The 13,906-nt window shown below is 44.5% G+C and overlaps 1 protein-coding gene across 1 annotated transcript in view; it reads right to left on the bottom strand.

Moving 5' to 3' along the window:
* Positions 1–10,287: 10,287 nt before the first annotated feature.
* SLC2A13 (solute carrier family 2 member 13) overlaps positions 10,288–13,906 on the bottom strand; it is a 141,150-nt gene continuing 137,531 nt past the window's right edge. Inside the window, exons 9-11 of the mRNA XM_031059015.1 lie at positions 13,194–13,315; positions 12,921–13,073; positions 10,288–11,807 (exon numbers count right to left, since the gene is read on the bottom strand). Of these exons, the coding sequence (XP_030914875.1) occupies positions 11,581–11,807; positions 12,921–13,073; positions 13,194–13,315 (502 nt within the window). The 3' untranslated portion in view covers positions 10,288–11,580. The remainder of the gene's footprint in view (positions 11,808–12,920; positions 13,074–13,193; positions 13,316–13,906) is intronic.

Consider the following 13,906-nt stretch of genomic DNA (forward strand, 5'->3'; position numbering starts at 1 on the left):
AGAGGTGACAATCCCAGTCACCCAAACCAGAGCTTGCTTCTCCAGGGCTGGTGATGTGGAACTCCAGCCAGGTCTCCTGACTGTCTGAGCTGAATGCTGAATGAATGTGTCCCCCTCTGCAGCCATTCTGCAGTGACTGCCCACCCTGGTGGTGCTTGCTCTGGTGCCACAACCCTCTGGGTGTGCAAGCCAACAGGAGCAGCTCCTGGTGAGCTCCCACACAGCACACGGCTGCAGAGGGTGCTGATGCACCTACTCTGCAGGAGGTGATGGGTGATCTTGGGCCCAAACACAGAGGGGTGGAGAGTGAGAGAGTCAAGATAAGGCAGGAGGCTTTAAGAGGCCTGTTGAATTGTTTAATAGAGCTGAAAGAAAAACATGTCCAAATGAACCATTTATTTGTGCCCGTTTGCAGAGGGAGTGCTATGATTTACTGCCAGTGTCACACTCAGCACATGGGTGCTGGCCTGACCCAGAGCTGTGGCTGATCGTAGGACAGACCAATATTTCTTACTGCAGAAGATTTATTTCATTTCCTGGGCTGGTGTCATTATTGAGAAACAGGAGATCTGTAAGGAGTTTTGCTCCCCAGAGATGCTTCACTCCATGCAAACAAATTAATTTCTGGAGAACCCCAAACCAGCTGAAGCTGGCAGGGATCTCCAAGCTTGCCCAGTGCAAGGCCCACTCATAGCAGGGCCAGCTGGAGCAGGGTACTTGGGGCCGGGGCCAGGGCCAGCTGCTATCACAGACACCCAGGCTGGGGCTGGGGAATAAGCCCTGCCAGGAAGGGGCTCCAGGGAAGCTGTGCCTGCTCACAGCAGCTGCTGCAGATGGAGGCAGCTGCTGCCTGAGCCACTTCCTCCCTGTGCTGAGAGCAAGGCAGGGGCCTGGGGCTGGAGGAGGGGAGCTGTAGGTATATGGGGAGGAAGGCTGGGTGCTGCTGCTGCCCTGCCCTGCTCCACCTCCTTAGAGCACAGCTCCTGCCTCTCTTGCCTCTCCTCCCCCACATTTCTGTGCAGCAATGAAGTGTGACAGCGTGAAGCAGTGTCCTGTCTTGGCTTTCCCACTTCCCCTGTCCCCTCTCCCTGCCTCCTGCTGAGAGCTGTCCATCAATCTCAGAAAGTCAGCAAGGCCGTCGTCTGATAGGTCAAGTTCAAAAGATGCCTCTCAGCCCTGGGGACAATTGGGCCATCCAGGTGTCATTTGTCTCCTGAGCCCCCTCCCCGCTACCTGGTTGGTAGCTCACCTACCCCTTCCCCTCCCCCTTTCCCTGAGCTTAAAAAGACACAGGACCATGCGGTCGGGATCCAGTCGGGGTTGTCGCTACATTCAGAGGCCTGCGTGCCCAGGAATAAACTCTGGACTATGACCCCCTAGCCGGATCCATCTCCTTTTTTCCTCTTCGCCTCGCCTAAAGCTTCTTCCTCAGAGGTCCAGCCTGAGTTCTGTTGCCTGGACTTGTTCCAAGAGCCTAGCTGCCGCATACAACTAACCAAAGGTATCTCTGGGGTGTAACACCACGGCTGCCGCCTTTGGTCAGGCAGCGAGGGCCAGACAAGCCCAGGCACGTTCAACCCGGTAATATTGGGATTATATTCCAATAATGAAGAGCAGCAGTGTTTCACCCCAACACCAGCTCATCCCTGAGTGCACAGCCACAGAGCTCCTCCAGCAGCCCTGCAGCCTTGGGCTGCACTAACTATGGGCACTCATCACTCCCCCACCAGGGACTGTCCCAATACCCCCAGTGTATCCCTGTGAATCCCACCAGCCACAAGGAAGCATGACATATAGAGAGAATACAAAAGGTATCTCATCTGCTACCAGGCTGGCAGGGCAGCTAGCCTTCACCCAGCTTACAAAAACTTTGCTTGCTCTTGACTTTTTCCCATCATTTTTAGCAGCCCATGAGAGGAGAGCAGTGGGGACAGCAGCTCCAGCCTAGTTCCAAAGCTGCATGGGGCATATACCTCTCCCTCAGCCCCCTCAGCCAACCTGCAGGTTATGGGCACCTCAAACACCAGGGAGAGCACAGGAGAAGCGATACAGCAGGAGACTGACTGACTGCAGTCACATCTTCTGACAAACCAGTGGCAGGGCACACTGACCAGACATCCCGGACAATGAAGGAGCTCACTGGGAGCAGCCAGACAGTTTTGATGCCATCTCCCCATAAATATATTAGAACAAGTACCAATTTCATGGCAATGCTTATTACAAGGCACCACTTCCCAGTGGGGACCTGGCCACCTGCTGCAAGCCACAACTGCCACTTTAGGGATGAAGTCATCTGGCACTTGCAGGACAGCTCCTTGTGTGACTGCCAACAGCCTCCCCTTTGCAGCTACAGCGATGCTGAGTGATCCTGAGTGAAGGCTTCAGGTGGAAATGTGTATGTGCGATTTGGTGACAGCTGGATGGGGACACGGGGTCTCAGCAGCCTCAGCTGTGGAAATGGTTTTGAGAAGGAAAAGCTGCGGGGCTGGGAAGGCTGAAAATGCCACATGTTAAGGAGAAGGGCAGCATGTGCCAGCAGAGCAGGGCTTGGCTTATCCTGCTCCTGACCCTGCTCCTGTGCCTTGTCACCATGCACAAACTGGTGGATGCAGCTGAGAACAGAGAGCTGGCCAAGGAATTGTGGACTAATTCTTTCTATATATGCAGTTTTGATAGATTAGGCAATTAAAAAGTGCACTGCAGCACTCAAGAAGTGTAAAAAAAAAAAATTAAAAGTTGAAGACTAAGCCTATGAATCTGAGTCCTGGGAAAGAAAACCTCTGTTTTTTAGAGAGAGATTTAGATCTTGGATCAGCTGCATCCTCAGCCCAGTGGTGTCTTCTGAGTTTGCCCCCCTCTACCCAGGACAGCTTGACACTGGCCCCTGACATCATGCATGGTGTGGCACAGACACTATGTGCCCACACTCACACTTCTCTAACCATCCTCCACACCTTATGCCCTTCCTTCCCTCAGCCTCTGCTCAGGATTTGCTTTGTGTTTTTCCCTGCTCATGTTGCCTTGGCAACCTGATCCAGTCTCAATTCCACATATCACCTTGATTATGAAGTTTAGCTAATCCAGCCCCCTCTGCCCTCAAACTGCTCATGTATCTCACACCACCTCCCTGATGGGCCCCCGAACTCTCACTGTTCCTTCAGGCATGGATCTTCCCCACCTCTCCACCCCCTTTCTCCACCTTTAATGATTTGTAAGTAACTCTCTTTCCAGTGGGGATGGACACTGCAGTGATTCACTGCTTTTATGAAAGAGGGGGGGCTTTGTTTTCCCTTCTCACACCTGAGTCCCCTCAAGGGATGTGTTCCCTTGGCATCAGTGCTGCTGTGGCAGCTTCCACGCTCCTTAACTGAGCATAACTCCTGCATCTTTGTAAGGATCTGTGTGTTTTGATCTTCTGAAGAATGATCCATAGAATGGCTGCTTTGGAAGCCTTTCATTTCCCTGCCATTTTCTACCTGCAATAAAAGGCACCTAAGTCCCCCCTGTGCTGGGGGAGTGTGCTGGTGCTGGTGTTAATGTGTTACAAGATTGTGGGCAGGTCATTTTGGATGTGTGCTTCTCTTCCTTCCTTCACACAATACATCTCATTGCTCTGTGTATGACTCTCTGCTTTTCTGTTTGGCATTAAGGATTCTATCTGAGCTTTCATGGGATATCACAGCCCCCAAAATCAGAGTGTGCTAGCTAAGGCAAAGGTTTCACATCAGAAAAACAGATGGATCCTTGTATCCTCCTGAAACCCAGATCCCAACATCTCCTATAAAAGTATCCAACCAAATTAAACTCACACAGCCCTCCAGATTTTTCTGTCAAAATCAAGATGCAGAAAATATTCCTGGTAGTTCTGCAGTTAACTCTCAAAAGGCAAAAGCTTTCTAAACTTCAGGACTATGTAGACCTTCTCAATCACACCCACACACATGCAGGTATGGGGAAATAACACATGATAAACAAGGGAGTGAAAACCTGCCCTGGAGACCAGCTAACAAACAGCCCCAGGATGAGACTGTGGAACTGCTGATGCAAGTGTGTGTGACTGGTTCCCACAGAGCTCAGCTGGTTGCTTGATGGGCTGAATGCATTAGAGTGTCCATCAGGAGAAGAGCTGAGATGCCATTCATTTTGGGTCAAGTGGAAGTGAAACTGCAACAGCTGAAGTGCCCAAGTATGTTTGTGCAGGGAGCTCTGTGGGGGTGAGGGGCGAACTGGAGGGACACCGGCTCAGGGGACAACTGGCAGCAGGTCCCTTCAACCAGCCCAGAGCAACTCAGCAGGAGACCACTGAGATTAGAGAAAAAGGACTTTTTTTTTGAAGCTTACCTTTTTGAAGTTCCCCACTTACCTCCCACAAATTGTAGGAGCCTTGAAAGAAGGCTCTTTCTTGGTGAAGCACTTGGTGCCTTGCACAAAGCAAAGGCCACACAGCACTCTATGGGTGACTTCAGTTCAGATGGGGCATCACCCAGTCCTGATCCTGAAAATCTCACTAAGATTTTGAGCAACTGCTGTAACTGCCTGCAGTTCAGTTCTACACAAGGGAGAATGCATTTGGCAAAAATCAATCCATCAGTAGTTGTTTTGTAATAGTAGCTGGAGCATAGACAAATGGCAGAAGGCAAAAAAAATTGAGTGTTTAACAGCAGAGCCATCAGATTTTCATTATCCCACAAAGCTGCCATGTAGTTTTGGTGACAAGTAATATGAGCTGCAGTCACTCATCACCTTCATAAGCACCATCAGCCAGAAACCTAGAAAGAGATGCTGTCAGTGCACAGTGCCGAGCTGCCTGGCTCCCCTCTTGGAGATATGCATTGCCACAGATACAGGATTGCCAAGCAGTCTCCCACTGCAGCTTCTCCCCACTGGCTGTGATCTCTCTGCATGCTGGACCAAAAGGCTACAGCTCTGTGAGAGCCAGCTCTGGATCTCACCAGGATTCAGTTGGGGTACCTGTGCTGGGTGGATGTAACAGAACCATCTTCCATTTGTTCTCGTGGGTGCAATTCCTCTGTCACACTGGGGAGTGCAGCCAGGGCAGCCCCAGCACAGCACAGTCACAGTCATGCTGCTTTTTTTAGCTATCAAACCGATTCCAGCAATTTTCTTAATAAAACACACAGAATTAGGACAGTTCTCCATAAGAAAACAGTAACTCCTGCTCTTTCCTCAGTCCATAATCAAGTCTGATGGTGTAAATTGCTCTAAGGAAACCAGTCTGCTTGGGCAAAGGACATTGCAAACCCATGGTGAGACATTGGGACAGTTGGCAGCTCTGCATAGATGCATTCGGCTCTTCACACAAATCCTCCAGAAAGGAAGGGATACTTACCTGTCTGAGCTCATTTTGCTGAGCAATGTTAAGCTGCCACTCTAAAAGGTGACCCGAATACTCAAACAAATGAAACCTTGAGAACAATTGTGTAATTAAGTATCTCACCTTTTATTTTGCTCATTTACACTTCTGGCACTGACAATTCTTTGAAGATATTTATTTTTATGTAAAGACCAAACTTCATTAAAGCAATCATAAGTCAATTAAATAATTTTACATCACTTAAGTTTCAGAAAATGTACAACACTTTCATACATTATAGGCTTGACCGGTTGGAAATGGAAATGGCACATTTTCGACATGGTTAAGAAATGACTTGGACAACCCAGCAAACTGTTTTGCCAAAACCTGTTTTGTACTGAATACCATAACCCGTGCCCAGGGATTACAGTGTGCCTGATGGCACCATGTGCACATTATTCAACATGGAATTATTACTATCAGCTTGGTCCCCAGTAATGTCTCAGATATTCTAGATGGCATTTGTCCCACCAAGATCCAGTTAACCATTTTGTAGAGGAGTGAGATTCACAATGGAAAGCAGAGACATGACTCGTGCCACTTCCCAGGGATGTCCTGGACCAGCAGGACACTGAGCACATGGAGAATATCAAGCACATGGATAATCCCATCAGTTTCCCAGGGACTGTTGGAACACTGGAAATCAAACAGATGGCAGGCGTGCACGAGGCAGGGCCTGCAGTGTAACGAGCATCCCAGCACCATGAAACCACCTCGTTTCACACCTGCTGAGCATCCATGAAGTTTCTCCTGCAGAAGTCACAATGATGGTCATACATTCAGTCCTCTCCAAAGTCTGTGTAATGTTTAAGGCAGCAAGAGAAATTTGCCTTTATTTTAACACATCAGAAACAGATGGTTCCTTTATAAATAGGTGGACAATATTCATAATTCATCAGTATGCTCCTTGTTTATATAAATGTCATGAAAGGCCAAAGCAAATTCTGACAGCATTTTTCTCAACAAAATCAAGGAGATTAACTGAATTGGAGTTGAAGCTTTAAAATTACATGTGCCAGATCATTCACATGTAACATACTGTCTAGGGACAATGTGAAAAAGCAGGGATTTAGATGAAGTCTGTATTGTTGAGGCCTGACTCTTGTCAAACTTCCCCTGGCATGAGTGAGCTCTACTGAAGCCAACGAGTGAGCACCTCTGATGAGAGGTGTAAGATTAAAAACATGCCATGGTTCACACTAACAGGTCATTGTGGCTAAAGTATATTCTCATATACAGAACTCTGCAACACTATTAACACCCATTTACAAAACACTACAGTGATGGTTATTGGCACATAAAAAACTCCTTCTCTATATGAAAACATACACAAAATAGATAAGAACTGCCTTTTTTTTTCAGACTTTTAAAATTTATATATAGTTGCCTTTGAGGAATTTTAACCCCCAGTATCACAAACAACAATATTTCTTTAACAATGTTCACCTAAAATTTTACTGTGCTGACATTTGAAACACTGCCACAATCTAGACCACTGTGGATTATGCTTAACTGTACTGTACACAAGGTGATGAAGATTGATAGAAAACCACTAAGATTTTTGCACAAAAGTATGACTTGTTAAAATCCAGAGAACAATTGAGTCACTTTATAGGCAGCAGCTACATGTAAGCTGTAAATGTTACCCGCAATAAAAACACATTTTGCCATAAAGCACATATTGTGGCATTATCTGCTTCTGGCCTGGTACACAAAGCTTGATTCTCTTCCCAGTGCAGAGGAATGGGTTTGGTTAGCTTGATTCTCTCAGAAAAAAGTGCACAGATATCTTACTCTTTAAAGTGCTTTGCAGAACCATCTCTTCTGCCTTGATTTCTACCTCAAGATCATTCTCTGCTGTAAAGATTCTGCCTCTTCCGCAGTAGTGATGTTCAGCCAACAAAGCCAACAATGCAAGTAAAATTTCAAAATGACCATGTTAGAAGAGCATCACCAAGAAGTAGAAAGCTGGGTAAAAAGTGGAGAAGTACAGGGTCTGTCTTTTTCTGGCCCGCTGAATGCCTGTGGGACTGCATGGCCTAAGGCAAGACCCTTGCTTAGGGCCTGTAGCAGCCCCTGAAGGTCAAAACTTCTCCCCAGTGCTCAGCCCAAGTGAATGGCAAAAGAGATTTCACCAAGGAAAAAAGCACAACTGTGCCAACTCCCCTGCCACATCCTCACCTCCCACCAGGCATGGGAGAGCAACACTAGAGTGGTCCTTCCCCTGACAGCCCCTCCATTCCTATCCACAGGGCCAAGCACAGTCCCTCACCCCATCATCCCCACCCTACAAGGGAGACAAGCAGAGACTGCTCCTGCTGGCTACAACACCCATCTCTACTGAAACTTGACTTTGTGGTGCCTTTGGTGCATCATTTCCTTCTTCTCCCCTCCCAACCCTAACTCCTACACGAGTGAAATGTGGCTTTATCAACCCATCCCAAAATGAGTTAGTGTTGGAGCAATGATCCTTTGTGATTTACCCTTTCTTGCCCCACCACTTCTGCCAGCGTTGTCACTGCACCTCCCAAGGGAACGTCCACAAGAGTGACCCATCCAAGGTGCCCACACAGCAATGAAACTCCAGCCCCCAAATGGCTCCTGGGCCTTGCTTTGACTCTCTCTATTTTCAAAACAGGTTTGGTTCTCTTGTTAAAAGATTATTTTGATCAACAAAGTGACAAGGGGAAGAAAAAAGTGCCAAATTATCTCAAATTACTCAGCATGGTGAACAAACTACTCTATGCAAATTAACATGAATTAAATTTTTAAATATTAAAAATGCATCAGGACTTGCTTCTTTTATAGTTAGTGTTAGCTCACAACATGCAGAGTTGGTGGATAATTCAGAATTAAAATATCTCAAATTGCTGTGTATAATCAATATGCCCAACTCTACCAGCAGTATTACTCTAACACTCCTGATGCACAGATTACCTGAATTAAGTGTGCAGCCTTGTGAAGAAACAATTTCACATCTTCTGCAAAAAGCTTTCAATAAAAGAATATTGTGCTTAGACATATTATTTATGCTACTTCATAAATGAAATTCTTGTAATAAGAAATTACACTGTATTTTTATTCTTTTATCTGGAATGTTACTAAGTCTACCTTTAGCAAAAATCTCTTAAAACTTAAAATACTCATAAATATAAAAAATATTTGCAAAATAGAAACATATTTCTAATTTTCTTCATAAACTCTAAATGTTCACAGATTCTAAAAATAAAACCCCACAGCATAAGATTAATTTGAAGGATCTGATCTCATTTTTAATACACATGATGCTTGGTTCAGTGTTTGTAAGGTATGGAATGCTTTCTTGGCGTGAAGAAACCCTAAAAGGAAGACTTAAGTCCCGCTCTCCGTAGGCACAGAACAGGGAGGGACAATAAAGAAGCCAATGTATCTTGTACCCTCATGGCCAGCAGCAGTGAGGAACAAAATACATGTTTCAATTGCTGTGTCTTGGGAGAAAGAACAGGGGATACAAACCTTCAGAAAAGTGTTTTCAGTAAGACTGAACCTGTGTGAGAAATTGAGCCCAGTGCTGTATGGGACTGAGCACCCTTTGGGAAGGTCCATGGAACAAGGCTGGCAGAGAGTAGGATGGATCTTCTGCTGCTAAAAAGCCCCAGTACTGCCTGCAAAACAGAAGAGGCTGCTGACCCTGTGACAGTGACCTTTCCAGTGATTTCACTGCAGTTCTGCCCAGTCCTTGCACCTTCCCTCTCCCTGTGGACACAAGTGAGGTCAGCACTGACACGGGGCCAGTGCTGGGACCTGGCTCCCACTCCAGACACCCCAAGCAAGGGAATGTTCACAGGTGTGAAGGTGCATGTGGGCTTGTGCTTTTTGGGGCTGTCAGAACCCCAAGTCCCCATCCCCAGAAGCCAGAAAACACCCACTTAAACCACTTAAACTGTGTAAGCACAGATTGGCTGTTTCAAACCTATTCACACACTGCTCTAGGTAACGAAACTGCTTCCAATTCGGGCCTTCAAACACCATTTTTTGGTTTCAGAAATAAGTTAATTTCTCTTTGAACCGATTTTGTTCTTCTCTCTGTGCCAAGTAGCTAATTTTCTCATTTCAGGTACTGCACCTTCAGTGAAGGCTTCAAAGAGGCGACAGCCAAAGGGAGACATCCCACAGCAGGGGCATTTGTAGGGAGGTCTGAGGACCTCAGCATTTGCAATAGGTAGATCTGGAGATCTCAGCATTTTCTACAGCTGGTGCTTTCAAGCATTAAAATATTGTGCGCTTAAAAGGGAGGCAAGATGGAAGGCATGAGAATCCAGCCCTCTCACCACACAGGGGACGTTCAAGGTCGAGCTGCTCTTTGCAAAGATTCATTTGAAATTCCCTCTGTCTACTATGTTTTTCCCTTTTAGCCCCAGTCAAGTCACAGGAGGATTCCTTAAAATGTTTTCTTTCCAAAAATATTTCTCTGATTAAGAAAAAAGAAAAAAGAAAAAAAGAAAAAAACCAAAATACACCCAATCCCTGAAGGTCAATAATCGGAGAATAAGAACTCCCCCCACAGAAGATTAGATAACATAATGTCAGACTTTTTACAACAACAAAACCCCATGTTATTAGATAAAAATAATTTAGTAACAAATGTCCAGGCTTGGTTTTGATAGCAACCCAACATTAAAAACATTTTTCAACCCAAGAAAAACCCACAAACCAAATCTATAAAAGCTAATGAACCTGATGACTTCTTTAATCTTTACACAATGAAAAAATAAATGTATTTTCTACCAAACAAATGGGTATCAGCCCACAGGCAGAGGAATTTTCCCACATTCTTTCATGAAGCAAATGTTTCAAAGATAAGAATTTGAATTGTTGATGCTTTCAAACTCATATCTTTGAAGACTTAAAGCAGTGAGGACAGGACAAAGAAAAAAGAAATAATATTTTTATGTAGCTGCATAAAATTCAATTTGCCAAGGCAAGCAATCACAGCAGGTGAATAAAATACCATTCATATTTTCATTACCATGCTAAAGGCAGCCAAGTTAGTTTTGTGCCTGACATTTTCTTGACAAGTTTGCAATGCTTCGGTAAGGCAATTAATATGAGATGCAGGCTTCTGCCCATGGCTAACATTTCTCTTTAGATCCAGCAAGACACCAATTGACTACGGAAATTTGAAGAAAAATGTGCTGGGAGTCATTTACTCGGCACATATGGAGATAAACTGAAGGCAATAATTATTCACAAGCAAAAGGCGAAGGAGGGATGACCAATGTGCATTTAGCAGCACAAACCCTCTCCCCTCCTTCTCTTTCTTTTAGCTAATGGTATTTTTGTGTTCAAAACTAGGCACAAACAAATATGTTCAAATGCTAAAAAGGAAAACAAACATTTTTTTTTTAACTGAAGCCTCTATGTTGTACCTAGCAATATATAGCAGTACATTTGTACATGTGGCCATGTACTGAGCTCTGTTGTCCTGCTGTCAGTAATCAATTTTGGCAGTTTTTCTCACAAACATCAACTCCCAACTGCAGCATGTACTCAGGAGCAGCAGTGGGTGGATAACCCAGTGTAGCACAGGCACACACCACCCTAGTGAACCCCCATCCAGGTAAGTATGGCTCTCTACTTGCTAGCTCAAATAAATAATGGAAATTCTCTCTCTTTGGGTAAATTTGGGAAATGTCCCTCTGATGGTTACAGCAGGTATTTGTATTTTCCCAATCAGTTAAACCTTTTAAATGGTCACTGTTACAGCAGCTTATGCATTTCATCCTTTGTCATACTGCACAGCAGAGCTTCTTCCTCGGCTCCTATGGGATGGGGATCCAACAGCTGCTTTCTCATCAGCCACTCGATTATTTCAGGTTTTGTCAGCATTGGAGATAAGAACAGCCCCTGACCATCTAGCATAGCCTCCTGTATTCATCTGGTACAGTGCACCCTACTAAACCTCTGGGGATGGAGCAGTGTCACACACACTTGGTAAAGTCACATAACTGTGGAATTCAATCTCTTTTGGAAGCCATTGCTTTCAGTTATCAAGAAAACGCTAGCATATTGAATTTCCTCCCAAATGGAGCATTTTTGAACATGAAGGCATTTTTAAATACACAGTAGAAAGGAGAACCAGACCAGAAGCAGGGCAGTGAGGTCATCAGAGAGCTGCTTTTCCCCCAGAAGGCTTTTAAATGATTAAATACATCAGCAGCTGAAAATTATTCCACATCAGAAGCATCATTGTCAGAAAGATGGTAATTACTTCCCTTCACCCGAATATACTCGATGTACCTCCCTTCATCAGAATCTGACATACCACATGTACATAGCCTGTTTTCAAACAGAGATTCAATTTCCTCCAGTTTTTTCCCTTTAGTCTCAGGAAGGCAGCCATAGATGAAAACCAGTCCCAAGGCAGCAAAGCCTGCGTAGAGGAAGAAGGCTCCTGCAAAGTAAAACCATTGTCACAGTCAGTTACAGAGGTCCCCATCCCTCCCCCGTGCCAGGGCAGGGGAGTGGCAGAAGCAGCAGGCACAGCACACTTTGCTTTCACACAGCAGCAGAGTGTGAAAGCAAAGGCTGGAGTGGCAGAGTTACAACAATGAGCTGTGGCTGTAGGAGAAGGACTCTTTACTGACTCATTCCTCACCAAAGTAAATTGACAAAGGCAATTCCAATTCATGTGAAAGATAATACACATCCTTTCTGGGCAAGTCACTCTGCTCTTAAAATAAACAGCAATTAGACAATCACATGCCCAACAAAAAAAAAAAACAGATGTGAAAGGAAAAAGCTTTCTTGGTTTGTCTTGACAGTGAAGGACACATTAGAGAAGTCTTCAAAATGAAAAGCTCTAGCAAAAGAAATGAGTCAGGATTAAAATAATGTTTGTGACTTTTACACTTAATTATTATTTAAAAGTGCTTTGTGGTGACAATTAATACTGAGTTTGTTCCTGCCCACAATCCACCCAATCTAGAGGGGCAGAGCAGGTAGCAAAGGACCAACAAACATTTACCTAGAGCTGGTACACTGATGGCTCAAAGGAATAACAAGCAGAGCTGAAAGGCTCTGCACAAGTAAGGATGTGAAGGTCACATCATCTCCCTGGCAGATTAATGTGATTTAAATGACTTGTACCAGAGTGGCTGAGCAGTAACCTGACAAACACACCACAGGGTCCCACAGACAGCACTTTATCAACAGCTGCATTTCTGCAAGTACCATCTGATACTGGCTTTGGATGTCACCATAAAGTGGAAAACTGCAGATGCTGTCACCTTAAGTGGGAATCAGCATTATTTCACTAAATCAAAAGTGGTTTTTTCCAGCTTCTCTGTTTTAATCAACTGTCTGGGTTCTCAGTTAAGGACAAAAATAAATGCTTCTTATGAAATCCAGACCAAACACTAAGATCCAAGCAGATCTCTACAAAACCACAGTGGGTTGAGAACATTGCTTTGACACTTCATAACAAAACCAGTGGAGGGACCCAGAATCCATAGAAAACCTCTGTGCCAATGGCAGTACTGCACATATGGACAGTACTGTGACTTACCATAGTATGTCAGGTATTCAGCTGTATGCAGAAATGTCAGTGACACGAGCACATTGAAAACCCAGTTGACTCCAGAAGAACACGCGTTTCCTGTGCTTCTGGCCCAAAGTGGATAAATTTCAGAATTGACAGTCCAGGGCATAGGACCCATCCCTAAGAATCAGGAATAAAAAGATCAATCTGACTTTAGTGGCTGGACTCAACAATAAATTTAACATGCAGCTTCACTATTTGACATTTTAAACTTATAAGCAAAACCAAGTATTTTCTTACCAGGTGCAAAGAAAACCAAATACAAAATAAGGCCCAGAAGTGCTGTCCAAGAGTACGGAGTGGGGCAGAAATTGTATGCCCAAAATAAATCTTCCTTTTTGAATATGGATTCATTTGAACACCTGAAAATCAACAAAACTCCTTTTTATTAAAGAATTTTCAGGGCACTACTTGACATTGCAATATAAACATGGCAAGTAATGTACAAGGTTTTGAGCAAAGTTCAAGAAATGTGTTTTTTTCTCAAGCCTGGTCTTAGGAAGAGAAATCAGCAGAACATCCCCGAGTTTAAACACTTACTTATTTACAGACCTCCCTCAAACAACCAGTCATTACTACAAAAATGGTGATACCAAAGCCATCAAGGCCAATTCACAGGAATATCACACAAAACCAGCTGCAGCAGCAGGGCTTTGAGATAAAGATGCTGCACATAAGGATTTAAAGTCAGATGGAAGTTAGTCCTTACATCACTGCTGAAACAAATACACATGTGGCACACTTCAGGAGTAATCAGCAAAGTCTGTGGAGTGTGCCATGGTCAAGTGAAGTTATAAAGAAAAGAGGTGTGTATTTTCCTTCCTACACAGTGAAACAGTTTAGGAGAAGGCAGAGCTTTAATTAGGTACTGAAAGAAAATATGTCTCTATTGCAGGGACCATGTGGGAATTCTATATTTCAAGGAATGGGTATAAGATCAGGTATTTCCCTCT

Source organism: Geospiza fortis, unplaced genomic scaffold (genome assembly GCF_000277835.1).
Source record: "Geospiza fortis unplaced genomic scaffold, GeoFor_1.0 scaffold424, whole genome shotgun sequence".
In the NCBI taxonomy this organism is placed as follows: Eukaryota; Metazoa; Chordata; class Aves; order Passeriformes; family Thraupidae; genus Geospiza; species Geospiza fortis.